Source organism: Equus caballus, chromosome 9 (genome assembly GCF_041296265.1).
Source record: "Equus caballus isolate H_3958 breed thoroughbred chromosome 9, TB-T2T, whole genome shotgun sequence".
In the NCBI taxonomy this organism is placed as follows: Eukaryota; Metazoa; Chordata; class Mammalia; order Perissodactyla; family Equidae; genus Equus; species Equus caballus.
This window is the reverse complement of record NC_091692.1, coordinates 81,887,504-81,907,388: the sequence shown is the minus strand read 5'-3', so window position 1 is coordinate 81,907,388 and position 19,885 is coordinate 81,887,504. Positions and strand designations below refer to the sequence as shown.

General features: G+C 39.1%; 2 protein-coding genes across 16 annotated transcripts in view; one reads left to right on the top strand and one right to left on the bottom strand.

Moving 5' to 3' along the window:
• Positions 1-6,289, top strand: part of TATDN1 (TatD DNase domain containing 1) — a 39,605-nt gene extending 33,316 nt beyond the window's left edge. For 12 of the 15 annotated variants that reach the window (XM_070221363.1, XM_070221358.1, XM_070221365.1 and 9 more), the window contains 3 exons: positions 1,393-1,463; positions 2,474-2,600; positions 6,093-6,281. In XM_070221363.1, coding sequence (XP_070077464.1) covers positions 1,393-1,463; positions 2,474-2,600; positions 6,093-6,195 — 301 coding nt within the window. In that variant the 3' untranslated portion in view covers positions 6,196-6,281. 15 annotated transcript variants of the gene reach the window in all.
• Positions 6,290-6,863: 574 nt separating this feature from the next.
• Positions 6,864-19,420, bottom strand: RNF139 (ring finger protein 139). The gene is made up of 2 exons (XM_001497461.7): positions 18,902-19,420; positions 6,864-8,933 (listed from the first exon to the last, which is right to left on the bottom strand). The coding sequence occupies exons 1-2, from the start codon at positions 19,080-19,082 to the stop codon at positions 7,117-7,119; spliced, it is 1,998 nt and encodes a 665-aa protein (XP_001497511.3). The 5' UTR covers positions 19,083-19,420; the 3' UTR covers positions 6,864-7,116.
• Between the last annotated feature and the right edge of the window lie 465 nt (positions 19,421-19,885).

Here is a 19,885-nt window from a genome sequence, read left to right as displayed (position 1 = left end):
GGGGGTTCTCTATTATTCTAGTTTTACATACATTTGAAACTCTCCATAATAAAAAGTTATGCTGAAATTAAAAATGCAATATAAGGACAGTCATCATCACATATAGCAAACCGTCCCAAAAGTCGGTGGCATATTACAGTAAGCATTTTTTTCATACTCATGGGTCTTTGGGTCAGCTGGGGTTTGATTGATAGAGGCTGAGTGATCTACCACAGGCTGCTTGTTGGGTTCAGATCTGTGCCATATGTTTTAATTCTGGGTACCCCAGCTGAAGAAGTAACAGCTACTTAGTGCATGCTACTCAGATCACAGTGCCATCCAAATGACAAAAGTGCATTTCAAGCCTCTGGCCATATTACCCCATTTGTTAAAGCAAGTCTTGAGGCCGTGGCTAGATTCAACTTCCTTCCTCCTACTAAGAAACCATGGCAAGGGTGCAGATATGTAATTCTGTTAAAGGAGACTGAAGAATTGGGACCAATAATCCAGTCTGTCTCGGGGTCTGAAAATGAAAGTTAAGGAAATGAAAGTTCATCTCCCAGAAAATGATGTATGGAAGAAACAGGATCTAGCAGACCAATTCAGGAGTCCTAAAATTGACTAATAAAAGTCCCAGAAAGAGGAAAATTGCTTTTTTCCTGTAATATTTTCCCAGAGTTGGGGAGCTGGGGGGGGGGGGCTGGTGTCTAAATTGGAAGGTTCCAACTACCTAAATGGATGAAAAAAGTCTTATGCCCAGACAGAAACATCATCAAGTTTCAGAATGTCAAGAGTAATGGAGGATCGTACAAGTTTCCAGATGGGGTAAAAGGGCGCCCAAAAGGAAATGAGAGTCAAACTGGCATCTCCTAATCAGCTTTGCAGTTTCATTCCTTGTTAAATACTCATAGTCCTAACAGTCGTGGGGATTGTCATCCTTTGTAAAATGCTGTTTCTGATTGGTAAAATAGGAACTTTCAGTGTCTAATACTGATTCCTTCAAACCAGTGAATCCCTGTGTGTTTGGCCCATAAAGGAATTGGCTATACCTTCAAACTCTGCCTTTTGAGTCTGTCTAAATTATACAGAGTACCCAGAGAAGCAAATAAATTCTTTAACACAGTTAGTTTTACTTAGACCGATACAGAACGTTACTGGACAATCAACTGATAAGCACAAAAAACTGCATCCCCCTAAAGGCAGGATCTAGTTGGAACGGATCTTAATCTGGATTCTGTAAGGACAGGAGTGTGCAAGTACTTTCTAAAGTAGACTGCCACTGTAGCAACCAAAGTTTTGTTTGGGGCTTTTAGGTTAGTTTTGTAATCTGTTTTACACAAGTTTATAATATGGAAAAAAGTTATTCTTCATGAAAATCACTTTTTAATTTCATATATAAATATCTTTTTTAAGTTCACTGAAAACTGAGGCTAATTTGGAAGTTTTGAAGTCAATACCTACTGAAAAATTAATGATTGAGACTGGTAAGTTTATGTTTTTAGAACTTTAATTTTTATATTAAACCATAGCAAAAAAGAAACGTGAACAAATATTTTATTTTAAAACAGCACATTTAACCTCAACAATTATACTTTTCAGAAAATCTTTGGAAGTTATCAATTGATGAAAAAATATTTATGCAAGCAATTTTTTCAATTTTAGAAGTTTGACTAGGCCTAAGCACTTACAAATGGAACGTCAGAAATGTGGGAACTAAGGAGTTTGTTGTTAGGGATATTTATTAAACAAGGAGTCTTAACTAAGCATTTTACCTCAGTTTCAAAGACTATTCAGAATTTTTTTTATACAATGTCTTCTTTGTAATGGCTTAATTCTACAACAGTTTTTAAAGTGCAAAAATTTAAATCAAATTGGTTTAGTGTAAGAATTTTAGAAATGAGTCTGTTGCCTCTTAAAGTTAGAAGCTCGAAATTTTATGTAAACCCTGAACCCAAGGCTCTCCGCATACACGTGGACTTTTTAGGACAGTCAACACTGAGCCATTCAGAAGAAATCGGGGTTATTTCCTTGGGGAGTGATGAAAACTAAATGATCTTATTAAAAGTACAGTGCTTGTAAACTGTGTAAGCTATTATAATTCTTCATGAAATGGGTAAGTGAATAATCCTAGTATTCAAAACCACTGTTTCACATTCAGTAGGGACAAACAGAAGTTAAACTTAAATGTTTTCATGTTCAGTTGTGTTTCTTTGAGCTTTACATCTTTTTTTAAAGCATGCCCTACACCAACAGTAACGTTAGTGGGGGGAAAAAGGAATACAAGTGAGTCTTATAAAGCACTGAAGAATTTGTACAATTCAAGATTTTACCTTGTGCTTTTCTTAGAACTGTTTTCTGTTGCTTACCATTTTTTAAGCTGAATCATGGCTTATATTCTAGAGGGTATATATTAGTTTGATGATGTTCATTAAAAAACATGTCATTTAAAAAGGTAAGCCTCTTAAGAGCCTTCTTTTCCTTTGCTTAACTCTAGATGCACCTTGGTGTGGAGTCAAAAGTACACATGCTGGATCAAAATACATAAAAACTTCATTTCCTACCAAAAAGAAGTGGGAAAATGGGCACTGTCTGAAAGACAGAAATGAACCCTGCCATATAATGTAAGTACTTTGTTCTCATGGTCTTCAAAACGTGAATGTTAACCACCAAACGCTATTTATAAAATCAACTCAGTGGACAGAATTAAAGTTGCGTGAAATCCAAGTAAGGTCGGACCAGAGCCCACCATTTTAAAGCGGTGACGTGGAGGAATTTGCACCTGAATTGCTGTCTCAGCGCCTCTTTTCGTATCCTCTCAATCCAAAGTGGTTTTATTCCAGCAGAGGGAACTTCATGTCATTTTGGTCTTTCGTCATTTTGTAGGAGGGGAAATGATCTTAAAGCTATCCATCCATAGGATCACCGTACCTGGTTTAAGTTCTGTTGCCATGCAGCTTCCCTGCTGATGGTTATAAAAATGCAGTCTCAGCAGACCTTAATGGTATCTGTATTTTAAATGTTTTGACCACCTTAATAAACCTAAGAAATAACACGTTTCTTTAAGCCTCTGAACAAAAGGATAAGTTACAGAGACAATTCCTTTTTCCAACCAGAAAAAAAAAGGCAGAACATTATATAATTTTATTTCCTAAAAAAAGTAATTCAGAATTATTTTTTGATTATAATATATAGCATATGGAAAAAGAGGGCCCATTACCCATTTAACTGTCAAGGAACTGTGGAGCATTATGACTTACAGAAAGTTTGTTGTATCATTTTAATGGGCACATCTTCCAACTTCTTTTGTTTGCAGATAATTTAAATCTAGACTCTGTTGATCTCTAGTATGGTTTACCAGTTCAGGCAACTGGACATATTTGTAAGACGTTCATAAAAATTAATATTGGATTGTTACATTTAGATTGTAATAATTACTTCCGTATGCACTATTTTTTTTTAACAGATAATAAGAGTATTAGGTAAGCCAGATCCAAAATTCAGCAGGCAGAGAAAGTGAAGCATTATTTCATAAAAATCTACTGGAAAGATTTCCTTTATTAACATGCTTGTATTGGCAAAGACTTTAAAACCTAATGTTTTAAAACGTGTAGGGTGAGGAATATATTTCAATTCTGGTTAGTAAAGGACCAACTTGTAATTTTTATGAAATGTAGGTACTTGCAGATTCAGTCAGGAGACAATGTTTCTGAGTAAGTTTTGAGAGATTTAAGAGGACAGTAGACAGCGAACTGGTATTTTTCCAGCAGCCAGCTTAGAGGAAGTTGTTGCCAACGGTGTATCCGAATCAGTTTTCCATACTGCCCGAAGTACAAGTATAGCTGTTGACTTTAGCTGCACATTTGCAAGAGAAAATTGTAAGGTGTTTCTAAATGCAGATTCTTAAGAACCAAGGCCTGAGCATCCATTGCAGTCATGAAAACCAGTAGGTGGAGCTTGGGAAAATCAACATGTGCAAACTGAAACATTTTAAACCACATGTCAAAACTAGACATGCCCCTCGTCTAATCTAATGCTTATTAGTAATTGGCAAGTTAATTCCTACTTACAAAGTCATTTCAAATTCCATCTATTAACAGTTTGATGTTTTAATTATCTTAGGTCTTTCCTCCATTTTAGATTATAAATTTTTTTTTTGTTTTGAGGAAGATTAGCCCTGAGTTAACTGCTGCCAATCCTCTTTTTGCTGAGGAAGACTGGCCCTGAGCTAACATCTGTGCCCATCTTCTTGTACTTTATATGTGGGACGCCTACCACAGCATGGCGTGCCAAGCGGTGCCACGTTCGCACCTGGGATCTGAACCGGCGAACCCCGGGCCGCAGAAGTGGAACATGTGCACTTAACTGCTGTACCGCCGGGCCGGCCCCAAGATCATACATTTCTTGAAACACGTTTTGGAGCTCTTGCCATATGTCGGGAAAGGTGCAAGTTACTGAGGTTACACAGGAGAATCAAGATAGTCCCCGCCCTCATCCTTCCACTAGATGAGTAGGTACCTTGTGCCCAGGCACTTTGGATAAGGCATTAAATGGGTCAGTCAAGGATCTCTGCTCTCCTGGAGCAAACAAGCAGATAAAAAGTATAATCCAAGATGGTAGTGCTGTTACAGAGGTATGACTATAGGACTGGGACCACAGGACAAAGCAACTGCCTGCTTGAGGGGAAGTAGCTTAACTAAGGTGACATTTCCACTGTTTATACTAAGTAGGGCTGTTAGACCAGACCTAGACAAACACCTTGAGGGAGCGCAGATGCAGAAGGGCTTTGCTGCTCTGGGGGAACAATGAGCTTAGTGTGGCAGAAAGTAGGATGCACGGGTGATAAGTCTGGGAAGGTAGCCCAGTCGTGAGGGCTCTCGTATGCCAACCGGCTTTTAAATAGCAAAGTGGCAGTTCTTTTTTTTTTTTTAAAGCTGTAAGCAGTTATCAATGTGGAGACAAGACTGAAGGGAGATGGGTGGTGACAGGAATCATATTGATTTCACACAGTATTAGGCATGTAAGTTCCATTTCCAAGAAGTTAATAGAGGAAAACTCTGTAGTTTACTAAGAAAATTGGGTCTTCACTGTCAATTTAAATGTTACTACATTTGCTTTTAGCATATTTTGACTGTCATAACCAAAATTTAGTATAATCAATTCGTTTAGTGTATGTATTAAGCAAGGCTTTTGTGTTACTATTATACAACAATAACAAAGTCCCAATTAATCTCTAATCTCTGTTCCTGATTTCTTTAGGTGTTCATATTTAAGAAACCCATATAAAGGGAACAAAAAGCTTAAGACAAAGAATATGTAAATGTTTAATTTTTACTTTAGAAATTTCTAATTTATGTATAAAAAATATTCTCTATACACAATATTGCTAACAAACACTGATAATTATCATTATTCTAGGCAGAGAAACTGAAAGATTGACCCCTGGACTCTTGCAGGGAAAACAGTACAGGAAGAGAAACCCCCCGGCCCAGTAACTGTACATTGTTCCAAGTAGATAACTTCTAAGCTCCTTTGCTGTCACTGTGCTAGTGTCATGCAGCAGTTTCCTGCTGTCTTTGAGGAGTAGTTCTTTAAGCAGTGACTTTCAGACTGTGACTGCTATCTATCCCCACAATACCACCTACATTGTGACTCAGCACATTTGTACATATATAAACTCCAAACAAAGATGAAACAGTACTTCCCTTACTTAAGTGCAGTGTACGTTTCCTTTTAATTTTTTCAAAAGCTCATCGTGACCGACGAATGAATGTGTAATGACACACAGTTTAAAAGAACTCTTCATTTCCACTGGGTTAATTCTATAATTGTGGTACACATAATATGAACAGCTTTTATAATTTATTTGAACCTGGTTCTTGGCTCTAGGTATATGCAAGAGTGCCCCAGAAATTCGTCTCTACTCTATTTTAAATATCCTAGCAGTTAAACCTTTCTGTTGATATTGCTGAAAACTTTAATACCTGTTAAGCTTATTCTCTTAAAGGTGCTAGTACAGTATCTTCCTTTAAGTAGAAAAGATAATTAAATACCTTTACAACAGAATATGTCCTTTTTTAACCATCCATTTTTGTTTGTTTTTTGTTTTGTTTTAGCCAAATACTGGAGATAATGTCAGCAGTAAGAGATGAGGACCCACTGGAATTAGCCAATACGCTATATAACAACACCATTAAAATATTTTTTCCTGACATGTAATTGGTATGTGTCTTCCATTTTCCATCATGTATGTAAAATTTCATGGTAAAATTTACTGGAAGTGTCAATAAAGGAATTCTCTGGAAGTTGTCTAAAGAGGCATATTATCACTGCACACCCTCCCCCTCCTTTTTATCCATAAAGTCAGATCAGGACTTTTTAAGGTCACTAACGTCTAAGTTTAAAACAATGAAAAGTATTTCATTTTGTAATCTCTTCATAGTCCAAAAGGACAATTTTAGGTCAACACTGTGAACACAGAACGGCTAACAAATATACTGATTTTTACATCAAAATTAAACAATTAGCACGTTCTAGTTTATACCAAAGTTTAGTTGATATAAGCCTATTTCTCAACTGTCACACAATCTCTGAATCATGACTTTCAACCCCAATTCAATTACAGCGCTCCTCAAAATTCAAGTCTGGCAGCCTATTTTTTCCTTAGTTTTAAAATACTCTACATATAGCCTTGATCCTCTGGTCCAAATTCTTTTATTTCCTGGATTTAACGTGATGTCCTCTGATTTACACCTTCATTTTCCCACCCATTCATTTTAAAGAAAAACTAGGGTCCAGAGTTACATTGTATACTTTCATTGAGGAATCTTTGGCACAGTTGACGCACCATATTATCGTTACATCTATTAAAAAGCTATTTGTTCAAATTTTGTCATAAAAACGTGAAAACATTTTATTCTATGTACAATAATGTACACAAATTTAAATAGGTCACCAAAGAGACCAGAAGTAATTAAAGAGGTATATTTACAGTAGCACATCACAGTAAACGGAAAACCATTCACAGATTCAACATTGATACTGTTTTTGTGCTTGGTTACACACTGAAGTGAAGCATATTACTCCATTTTGGATGAACTGAATTTTAAACAAATACCTCAATGATTAGTAAATGCTATTTTAATCAGTATCATCATTAATAAATTCTTCAGCTGCTGTGCCTGTGTGCTGAATCACTCCGTTTCTTTCTCTTTGAACATCATCATCACAATCTGTACTGTCATCTTCGTTCAATTCCCTGTCAGATTCAGCAGCAGCTTCTCTTATAACTTCCTCTGGGTTTTCATTGGGTGCAATAAATCCATTGTTGTTAGATATATTTGAATTATCCTTGATATCATCTTCGATGTAGACTTTTTGATGGCACATTGGACAAGTATCTTGAATGTACAACCACTTCCGAAGGCAAAGTGCATGGAAATAGTGATTACATGGCGTGATACGAGCGGATGTTGTAAACTCATGATAGCAGATTGCACATACATCATCTATTTCTTGCAAGCGGCTCCCTTTTATTTCAGGAAGTGAATTAATCTTCTTAACAGCAGTCCTACGATTCATGAATGTCTTCCAGCCATTTTTTGCTTGTAAGTAGATGTTAAAATAAGCATGCAGACACATCATACAAGCCCGAATTTTACTTCCTGACTCAAACATCATTGTATAAGCCCCATTTCCAAACATTACTACACCAAATATAAATTCAATAATGTTGCCTGTTGAACGAACATAGTAGACATAATCATCAAGCTTTTCCCAGAGGACATTATAATAGCCATCAATCATGAACAATGTATAAACAGTGAGAGAAACAATTACTTTTAAGCAGAGTTCCACACAAAAGGCTGTAACTGCAAACAACCATGTATTTAGTGCATAGTGATGCCAAAGAACGTAACTGAGTAAAACAGGAAGAATAAATAGGCAGGCAGAGACAAAGAGCACAGGAAAATGTCTACGAAAAGATGACACATGAGAGGCACTGAGAGACATTAATACAGGGTCTGTCATTCCATGGATGAAATGCAGGACTGCAGTTAATAAAAGGCACATGTTTCTACTTAAGCGAATAAGTCTCTCTTCTGGTCTTAGCCCACTTAAACCAGTCTGAAGAGCCAAAATAAAAAATAAAACAGGTGCTACAAAGCCAAGCCGCCTGTCATCTTCTTCAGTTGATCCAATAAAGGCTAATATTCCAAGGCCCAAATAATGGGCTATTGAGGAAATTATAGCACTCATGCCCAGTACAGTTAGTGTGGAATCACATCCACTAATGATAAGATTGCAAATGAGGTCCCAGAAATCATCCCAAGAAATGAAGAAGGAATCCGCTTCATTTGCCATCCTTAAAATGTAGACTAACACTGTAGCCTGAGCTGTGATTCTTGTTAGCCAAAAGACTCGCAGTATATCTGGGAAACGAATCCTCTTCCATGTGTCCTCCATTAACAGCTGTAATCCATAAATTCGATACATGTGCCTCACTAAGAGATAAACATATCGTGTGGAATAATAAAACCACTTAAGTTTCACTGCCAAGACAAGCACTGTATTTAATGTGAGAATCAAGGAAGAAGTAAAAACTAAAGTCTCTCGGATGTGTAATGGCAGCTCTGTGATTAAGCCTATTACAGGAACCAAAAGATCCAAAATAATTAATTGTGAATAGATGGAATGAATTTGGAGTAGTGTAATATATCCAATTCCAAACGTTAGCTGTAGAACGATGAGTGCCATCCATAGCGAGGGCCCTTTTCTAGGAAGCAGCTCAATTCCAAAAGCTGATGTGTTGTAGGCACCACTGAAGTCAATGTGCAAAGAAGCATAATAATTTACCAACACTGAAGTTGCAGCTAATAGGAAGGCTAAGCTGTACATGTAAAACTTGAAAAGTGATCGCTGTGACAAGATCAGAACAACACTGGATACAAATATACCTAAAAAGAAAAAAGAAGAAAGGTCATTTGAATGAAACATTTTTAAGAATGTTTTTCCACTAATAGCTTTGATATTCTTCCTTTAATTAGGAAATAGGAATATTTTCAAAGTTAGGAACATTAAGATTCAAGACAATTTAGGCTTAAAGGCCAATAAAGATTTGGTAAAATCAGAGTTCAACAGGACAGACCAAACATTTTTAAAAATCTCATCCCTTATTTTCTGACTTCCAAAGTAACTGAAGTAGTACTGTATGTCGACACCAAAGTACTAAATTATCTTCAAGATGAGCTTGTAGTGATACATACATTTTAACAAGTTTAAAACTCTTGAAAGAACATGTCCTTTTATAATTTCATAATCATTAAAAACATTTAAAATAATTCCATTACAAAAACATCAAGAATTAAAATAACCAAAATGGAAAAACATTTGTTCCTATTAAATCAGATTTTTCTTAAAAATATTCTTTAGGAAATTGAGTTTAAGTTTTATACTTAGACCCAATTCCTCCTTTTCCTCAAACTGAACTCCTGCTGGCTCTTATTTTTCCTGCACCTTAAATTTGAGCATTCTCCCATGGGTCCAAATTCAGTTTTATTTTCTTTCTACGTATTCTCCTGCAGATTTCAGAAACACCCTCCAAGTTCCCTTTTTCCTGTTCATTACTGAATTTTTCTTCAAATAGTCAACCCTTTTATTGTTCTTCAAATTATGAAAGTAACATTCACAAAACTAAAACATATTAAAAAAAAACCAACGGTCATCTTCCCCCTCCCCCACTCCATATGTAACCAGCGTATCATCTGAGGAGCACCCAGTACCATCTATCTTTGTACTCTGACAAATTTTTTGAGTGAGATTACAATAAACATTATCCAAAGTCTCAAGTATGGAAATGACACCCAAATACTCACCTAGTTTCACTTCTACATTACAACTACATCAGTCCAAATTTCTAAAATCTAACTGGCCTCAAACAGGTCTTCCTTTCAATTTCCAATTTCAGTTAAAGGTACTAGTATTCTCTTAATGGTACCTCTAAGCCCCCTACCCTCAAACTTGGACAATTGCCAAATTCTACTAACATCTATATATTCTGTTTCTCAGTGACACCAAACCATTAGTCTCTCTAAAAACTCACCTTGGCCAAATTCACCTACAAGCCATCACCAAATTGCCTTTCTTCGTTTCTCTGCTCAAAATACTGCAGCGGCTCTGAAATGACCACAATCTACATTTCTTGTCCTAACATTCAAGAGTCCAATTTGCTTTACAGTAATATTCCTCCCACCACACACCAATGCTCCAGACTTCTTTCCCAAACACACCCCTTTCTCGGCCACAACTGCAGCTGTGTTTACATTCTTCTCTTTGCTTGGCATGATGGCCCCACCAACTTCCCAAATCCCTGACTGTTGGAATCCTACCCAGCCCACAGACCCCTTCCTCTGACAGTGACTGTTCCTTCAGCACTCCTACAGAACCTGGTGAAACGCTTACTGCTCCTATACTGCCTGAGAGTGTAGTTCGTAGTGACCTGAGTAGGTATCATCTACTCTATTAAATAATGTGTCCCTGATGGCAAGCAAGGGTCCTACCTTCTATACCTACGGATCCCAAAATATTTTGGAGAAAATCAATACAATTAGTATTCATTAAGGAAATAAATGTTTCTGTCAAATTCTGCATTATATTTTTAAAGGCAACCACAAAATACAGCCCACTTAGAAACTGAGACCCATGAAAAGGTAAGACAAAGCTGAGAAAAGAGAGCTTGGAGTATAGAAAAAGTGACAAACTTCAAATTTAACATTCATCTATCCACCTTCTTTCAGCATGTAATCAAGAAAGACACTGCATATTACAATGGAGGCATTTTACAATCCACTGTATGTAAAATCGAGGGCTAGTTCCTCTAAATGATGACTGTGCCCACGAACTTAAAATTTATCCTGTGCCAGTGTATTAGGTTATTTGTTAAAAGGAGAACAAAAGGACACAATCACCTGCAAGATACATAAACCTCTGCATAAGAACCACCTGATTCTCCAAGCAAGTGGGCCGCTAATAATCTCCCAAAGAGCTGACAGCTGGGAATAGGCCCTTTTGATATAAAATGGACTTTCTTTGAGCAGGATTAGAAACCTTTTCCATGGGCCCGCCCCGTGGCCAAGTGGTTAAGTTCACACACTCTGCTTCAGCGGTCCAGGGTTTCACTGGTTCTGATTCTGGGCGCAGACACGGCACTGCTTATCAGGCCATGCTGAGGCGGCGTCCCACATGCCACAACTAGAGGCATTCACAACTAGAGGCATTCACAACTAGAATATACAACTATGTACTGGGGGGCTTCAGGAAGAAGAAAAAGAAGGAAAAAAAAAAAGACTGGCAACAGTTGTTAGCTCAGGTGCCAATCTTTAAAATAAAAAAAACCTTTTCCATGGAAGATAACAGGAAATGAAATTAATGCAGCCACTATTAACCATACGTAATCTTACTTTCTCTACATAGAAAAACAAAAGTCAATACTTCTCCTGAAACAAAAACTAATCTCCTAAAACGAATCAAAACAAAATCAAAATAATTTCAGGTCTATTTTATAACACTTAAAAGGGAGAAAGTCGGGGCCATCCCGGTGGTGTAGTGGTTAACACCACGAGCTCCACTTTGGTGGCCCAGGGTTTGCAGGTTCGGATCCCAGGCGTGGACCAAGCACTGCTCGTCAAGCCACACTGTGGAGGCATCCCACACAGAGGAAGACTGGCACAGAGGTTAGCTCAGCAACAATCTTCCTCAAGCAAAAAGAGGGGGTAGTCAAGCGGGGCCTGTAAATTATTTTTGTCAACTTGCTACTACAAACTGGCAAATCAATCTTTACCTGTGAATATTCATGAACTTTGCTGTAATTTATAACTAGTTCTTTTTATTCTAATAGCTTTTTTCCCTGAAGCTTATTTTTACAAACAATCGAGGGGCCGGCCCTGTGGCTGAGTTCGCACGCTCCGCTGCAGCGGCCCAGGGTTCGGATCCTGGGCGAGGACACAGCACCGCTCGTCAGGCCATGTTGAGGCAGTGTCCCACATCCCACAACTAGAAGGACCTGCAACTAAGATATACAACTGTGTACGGGGGGGTTTGGGGAGATAAAGCAGGAGGAAAAACAAAAAAAAGGTTGGCTACTGTTGTTAGCCCAAGTGCCAATCCTTAAAAAAAAAAGGGAGATTGGCAACACTGGTTAGCCCAGGTGCCAATCTTTAAAAAAAGAAAACAAAAAACAAACGAAGGAATGATTTGGGTTTTAGAAATGCCGCTGGAGAAGTGCCTATTTTGCTTTATGTAAATGTACCAAAGGAAAAAAGGGAGAGCAGGCTATAACAGACAGACAACTCAGTGAGACTACAGCCTCAGAGTCCACATGCGTCCTAGCGAGTTACCAACCTGGAACAACTCTTTCTTGACTAAAATTATACCCCCAAGATGTAATAATGACCAAACATTTCAAGAATAGTATTAAAATCATTTTAATTCCTGCCCAAAGTTTGCATGTACCTGGGGTTCTTAAATTTTTCTTTCATACGCATGTTCCTATGTATGGAATATCGGAAGAATCAGCTCTCCTTTCACAGAAACAAGTCTCTCAAGTGACATTCTGCTTCAGTGGCCTTTAAAGAGTGTTGTCAATAATATTTTTTATGTTTTGCTGCATTTTCTCAACTTCAGGCATAAAACTTGGTATTTACCCTGTAGGTCTAAGAAAGTTAAGCCCAGGGACAGTTTCTAATTAGGATCTAAGAGTGATCTGCATAAGTTATCAAGGCTTTTTATAAATGCTGCTTTTTAAAGGAAAATCTCCTTGGGACACTGGGGAATAGAATTAACTGAAATCACAACTTAGGGATCCAATTCTCCAGTGGTCAGAGAATTACACTCAAGTTCTCAAGGTAGGAAAAAAGGTAGGTATCAAAATCAATTCAGGAGCTTTGAAGCTCTATATGAACTCAACCATGAGAGAGTTCAGGGCCTTTTCAACTTAGATTACCAAAAATAAGCAAACAAAAACAAACAAGCAAAATAACTCCCATCATGCATGTTACACAACAAAGTGTTTAACTCTTTTATGTGTAAAGTCTATTCACACCATTAAACTTCTGGAAATTTAGGACTAAAAATTAGAAGAAAATAAGACATAACATTTACAACTCTCCAGGTACCTCAACTTCCTTTAAAACATAATCTAAAGCAAGCTGTGGAAAAAACATTTCAATGCCCGACAGAATGAGATGGAATACCACAGAAATAAATGTTATGACCACCTTACTCCCAAGGGAGCCCTAAGCAATAAAATGTAGGACAAAAATAAAATCTCAAAATGTTAATCTGTAGGTGTACTTGATGAATAAACTATAGCATAAGGAAAAATTTTCTATCAAACTCTCATTTTAGGTTAAAAAAATGGTATTTTAGGGGCCAGCCCCATGGCATAGTGGTTAAGTTCAGTGTGCTCCACTTCGGCAGCCCACGTTCACATGTTCAGATCCTGGGTGCAGACATACACCACTCATCGGCCAGGCTGTGGCAGTGACCCACATACAAAAGAGAGGAAGACTGACACAGATGTTAGCTCAGGGCTATTCTTCCTCAGCAAAAAAAAAAAAAGAAAAACAAAAAGTATTTTAAGTTTTTTATTCGTAAGATGAAACTAAAATTTTGCTTTTAAACTAAGATTTTTAACAAGTATGTTTTTAATAAAGAGAAATATGTGAACACGATTTCTTTTGAAAAGTCAAAACCTATAGGTATTAAATGAAAAATAAACCAAGTTTTGGATAAACAAACACATTCACATACACTCTTTTTTGCTTTTTATCCAAAGATCTCACTATAATTGTTGGGTGTTTTTTTACCCTTTAAAAAAAAATTTGCATTTCCAATTATCATAGAAGGCATTTTCCAATTTATTGACCATTCATGTTTCTTCCTCTGCGATTGCCAGATTACCTTTTGCCCATTTATAAATGGAGTTGTTCTTTATTGCATTATAGACAAAAAATATTCTGACTACAAATTCCTTGTCAGTTATCTGTAATGCAAATATCTTCTCCAGGTGTGTGGTTGGTCTTTTCACTTTTTGGACGCTGCCTTTTGATTAATAGAGATTAAGTGCTTTTATATATTTTTAAAGATTTTTTTTCTTACTCTAAGATTTAAAAAAAGACGTTCTATATTTTCCTCTAAAAATTTTACAGTTCTGCTTTTCATATTTAGGTACTAATTTACTAAGAAGTGACTGTTTATATACTGATGTGAGGTAGAGATGCAATATAATTATTTCCATGTGAATAACTAAATGACCAATAATTCAATAGTCTATATTTATCTCAATGTACTTCAATTCTACCTCTGAAACACATCAAGTTTCTCAATGTACTTCAATTCTACCTCTGAAACACATCAAGTTTCTATATATACAGGTGTGGTCTGTTTCTGGCCTTTCTGTTCTATGCTATTGGTCACATTGTCTATCTCAGTGGTTCTCAACAAAGATTGGATTTTGCGGCCCCCCCCCCCCCGGCACCCTCGACCACTGGGGTCATTTGGCAGTCACAACTGGGAAGAAGTGGGGTGTTACTGGTATCTAACGCGTAGAGAACAAGGATGCTGCTAAAAATGCTCCAATTCACAGAACAGCCTCATTCCACCCACCAAAGAATTATCCTGTCCAAAATGTCAATAGCGTGGCTGTTGAGAATCCCAAGTCTATCCCTAAGCAGTGACAATCACCACTGCTTCACTTTGTTTCTTCACTTCATAGGTTTTCTGAGTTCTTTCTATAGTACCAAAAATAACCATCTCATCCTTTTCAACAACTTTCTTGTATAGCTAAACCTAATACAATGAACAGATTACCTTTTAACAGATTTAGATGAACAATTTGCTGCTGTTTTCTTATTACCAACAATGCCGCAATGAATATCGTTGCCCACAGACTTCGTACAACTATATCTTTAGGCCAAATTCTTACAACTGGAATTGTGAGTCAAAAGGTATATGATGAATGTCAGTTGATAGTGCCAAACGGCTTTACGTAGAAGTGACAGCCTACCAAAATTGTGTAACTTTACCTATTTTCCCATCCTTTGCCAAACTAGTTCCTATTCAAATTCTGAACTCTTCACCAATCTGGTAACTGAAATTTTGTTTTGATTGCATCTCTTTAATTATAAATGAGGCTGAATAATTTTTTTTTATAAATGAGGCTGAATAATTTTTTTTTTTTTTTGCTTATTGACCATGTGCATTTCATTTATTGTGAACTGCTTATCCTGGACCCATTTTTCTCTGGGAGTATAAGTTTTCCTTATTGACAGAGTAAAACTTACTAGGACTTCATCTCATATGATGCAAATACTTTGCGCTCAGTTTCTCATTTTTAAGGATTTTTTTAAAAAAGGAGTTTTGTCAAAGAAGTTTTTCATTTTTATGTAGTCAAATTTATCAAATTTTCTAATTTCTGGATTTTCTTCTATGTTTAGAAAGGCCTTTCCACTTCAATGAATTATCATGTTATGAGTAACACTATTAAAACAAACTCCCATGCTTGCATTTCCTGCTTTGGATTTGGATTTGCTAATTCAGCATTATGCTGCACTGGGTTGCATTTCATTTAGCATTTAACAGCTCCTAAGAATAGCTTAATATTTTAAATACTTTATATATTATGATATGATTTTATTTGGATCTCCAAAATGAGATGCTTTATATTCTGACGTGCTGAAATTTTCCTGTTAGTTTGATACCAAATGAAAGTACAGTTGTGGTACTTTTTTGTAGGGAGAGGGGAGCAAAATTTTCAGAAACTACATACAAAATTGGTAATGCTTTTCCTACAACAATTTTCCTTTACAATCTACAATTAGATTTCCTTTTTTACAATTCTATTTTAAAGAAAAAGGTGAGACCGACAAGTTTTGAGATTTATATACAGCAGTACTGAGAGGTCTACAATTATAAAAAATACTAACCAGGTAGAACAATTAATTTCAACTATCCTTTGGTATTTTTTACACACGAACCCGTGACTTTCAATAACAACATAAGATGCCTCATTGAATGGGCCTCAAATATTTAAGACATTTGTTTTTACTCAGGGTGAAACTTTTAGCACCCAAATCAGTTTTTAAAAATTTTATTAATCTTACAAATGTGAAAAATTAGCATAATTATACTGGAATAATGTAACGAGCAGTCGGGTGATAGACTTAGAAAATATTTTGTATTTCGTATAAAGTCTGATGGGGAGAATATTCTAGGATCAAAATTCTCAAATAAACAGCACCAACATTTTGCTGATGCCTTCAAAAGACCAAAATATCTGTAACAGAGTATGGTCTTAACTGGAGTATTAAAATATTTTTTAAAGAGCTATCAGGCTTACTAACAGCTAACATTTAAACAGCCCAGTACTGTTCTAAGAGCTTACATCTTAACTCATGTATTGTTCCTAACACCCTTTGAGAGAGAGATCATTATTGTCTTTAAAAAGGTAAAGATAAGAAAAGGGAGGCACAGAGCAGTTAAGTAATTTGCTTGAGCTCACATTCTTCTCTAATTTGTCAAACACAAACTTCCACGATCACAAAAATAAGACGCATGGATGGAGCACAAGGAAAATACCAGATTACTGTGTTCAATGTTCTTAAACTACAAATGATTTAATTAAGGAAAATTCTCCTTTTCCTTAAAGCTCCCCCACCTGAAGCTCGGCCCTGAGAGCACTGCATAAGCACCTGGTCCCAGAGGACGTCTCAGAGGATCCCAATGTTCCATGTCCTGAGAACCTTCAAGGCAGTGGCTACACTATTTGCAGAATGAATATGTCAAGCCTCTCAAACACAGCTCCATTTTTTTTTTCCTCCTCCACTGTGGCCTCCTCTCAAAGCAAAAGTGGGTAAAGCTCCTCCACCCTCAAGTCCATATTACATTTGGTTATTCAGTCCCCAAAGTACGTGGTTATTCCAAATCTGACAAAGTCCCCGAGAAGTCTGTTAGCGTCTACTCTCTCTAGCAAGCTCTCTTTGTCCGTGGGGTTAAGGAATAGAAACGATCTGTTTCCCCTGTTTCTCAGTCTCTCCATCCCAGGAATCAGCATAGGTCTTGCCTGCATGCAGATTATCAACTAATGTGGGTAGGTAAGCGGGGGTAGGAAGCTGGCAGTCTGTCAGGCTCAGCTGGGACCACCTCTCTATACTGAGATAAGTAACTGCCTGTTAACTTATGACCATGAGTGACTTCTAACTGGCAGGAATAAAATGCCTTCCCAACAGGTCCCCATTCTTATTAATTTCATTTTAACATTATTTAATTAACCTCACTTTTACCCATGACTATTAGAATTAACATATGTTAAGTATGAAACATTAAAGCCAGTCAAGGCTCTTTTTTTAAAATTGAGGTATAAGTGCCATATAGCATTGTATTAATTTCAGGTGTACAACCTAATGATTCTACATTTGTACACACTGCAAAATCACACAGCTCCATTTTTGCCACAAATAATGAGGGCATTAGACTTCTGCAGTGGTTAAGTAGGAATGCCTGGGATTAAGCAGCTGGTGGGTTAAGAGAAGTCTTGTGCTAAAGACCATCATGTTCACATCTGTTAGTTTTCAGATTTAGCATACGATCATTACTATACCATTCTGTATCTGGATTGCAGCTGTACTGAGGAGGAAAGTGAACCATCCTTGATGTCAGAAGATTTTTAAGCCTACGTTCTGGCAACGACTTACTTGCAGTCAAAAGCAAAACAACCTCTATGACCCCTAGTTTCCTCATCTGTAAAATGAGACTAACACCACCCAACTCTGAGGGATATCTGAAGGTTAGGTTAGATAATACCAGTAAAAGCATTTTGCAAAAGTAAAGTACTAAACAAATGTAAAATGTTATTTATTACTAAAAACAAAACATCAACATTACCTCTCTCTCTCTCTCTCTTTTTTTTTTAGGAATTAAGAAGCAACAGATGGCTCCTAATTCAGAAAGGCTTGGTAAGGACCTCACTAACAGCCCGCCCCCAGCAACACTTCAAAAACACTAGCCTACTAAAAACTTATCACAAGAAATTACCTCACCAACAAAATTTGCCAAGTTTCAATTACTTAAAAAAATTCTTTTACGCACAAATGCTTCTCATTCTGGTGATACAAGTGAAGATGGGGAGTGAAATATAAGATGCTTTTAACACTCCATTCATATGCGACAAAGACACTGATTTTCAGAAGTCTCTTTTGGAAAAGTCTCATCACTTTCTAGCCACGTTTTCATAACCATTTTCAACATCATCTTCTCTATTCATGGAAATTTTTAAGACTCGTTAAAAGTATCGTCTTCTTCATGAGGATTTTTGGTAATGATTTCAAGGTCTGACATTGGAAACAGTCTCTCTCTCGTTTGGGTGTCATTTACCGCAGACACTTCATGATCATGTGGATACAGAAGTGACAACAGACGAGCACTCTGCATTTCGGAAAGGGGGAAACTGAGGCCCAGGCCTTGGCACGACAAGTCCAAGGTCACAAATGGCGAGATTGAGGCAAGCAGAGTTGCTGTTTTCCAAAGCTGTCGCATAGGACACGCGTGGTAAGTCAGCACTCATTCCCCAAGAGAAACAGAAGGCAAAGAGCCGCATGCTCACACATCCGCGCTTTCTCCCCGCCCTCACTCGGGCGCAAAACCGAACAAGGGGATGACTTGCTGGGAGGACCGCTCCGCTGTCAACTCTGAGACAAGTGTCATCTCCTCCCCCACAGCCCACAAAGACGCCGCCGGGGGGGGGGACGAAACTGGTTCCCAAAGACGCACGCACCCACGACCCACGGCCTCCGCGCGGCTGTCGGCTCCCTGCGGCACGTCCTGGCCCGCAGAGCGGTCCCTGGGGCGCAGGCTACCCCGTCCCCCTTACCAAGGAGCCGGAGGAGGATCTGGAGCCCGATGCAGAACCGGCCTTGGCTGGAATCGTAGTAGGAGTTGAAGATGGCGTCGATGATGTAGAGGCAGGGCACCCGGAGCGCCACTTCGAGCGCCGCCCAGACCTGCTGATGGGCCATCCGCACCTGCTGCTGCGGGGGCCCCACCGCCGCCATGAGCCGCTGCCACACCGGGGCTGGGCGGGCCGGGCAGGGCCACGGGGGCAGGGCCCGGGCCCGCGGCCGGGGCGGAGGCTCAGGCGGCGACTCCGCCCCCGCCCTCCCTCCTCTCGCGTCTCTCTGGCGACCCGCCCCGCCGCCCGCTCGTGTCGCTCGAGCTGGAGCAGGCGGCGGAGGCGGCGGCGGCTGAGGCAGCAGAGGCGGCTCAGGGGAGGCCTCTGGGTGTCGGTGTTTCCGGCTGACTATGGTCTGGCTCCTCCTCCCTCCACCGCCTCCCCCGCCCGCGGAGCCACCATCTTGACCTCGCCCGCCTGCCTCTGCCGTTGCCGCTGTTACCAGGCAGGGAAGCTGCGCCCGCGGTCACGCGAGACCGCGAGGCCCGCGCCGCTGTTGCGTCATAATCTGGCGCTAGGGGCGCTCCTCGGGTCGTCACCACGCACGGCGTAGCAAATATCTCAAAGCGTTGTCATGGTTTCCGCCCACTTTCGCGGCTTTGGCACCGCCCCATGGCGCAGGCGCTCTTCGGCAGCCGCGCCCTCGGGCCTCTGGGTGGCGGCCTGTGCCCCGGCGGCGTCGGCTGGGCGAGGGACTCCCTGCTTCCGTGGACGGCAATTACTAGCTGTTTTATTAGAGCCCATTAAATGTCCCATAAACATGGTTCAAAGCTGCTTGGGAGGGGGAAGGCCAAAGGGCGCCTACCCCACCCCCGGGGGCGGGGTGTGAGAGAGGGCGGGCGTTCCGGGGAAAACACCTGCGAGGCTCTCGGGGCTGTGCTGGAGGCAGGCTGCGCACCCTCCCTG

Excerpts from the sequence above, each read along its gene's own strand:
- RNF139 (XM_001497461.7), bottom strand. The coding sequence starts at position 19,082 with ATGGCGGCGGTGGGGCCCCCGCAGCAGCAGGTGCGGATGGCCCATCAG. Across the intron at positions 8,934-18,901 it reads GATCCTCCTCCGGCTCCTTG|GTATATTTGTATCCAGTGTT; the intron begins GTAAGGGGGACG and ends TTTTCTTTTTAG.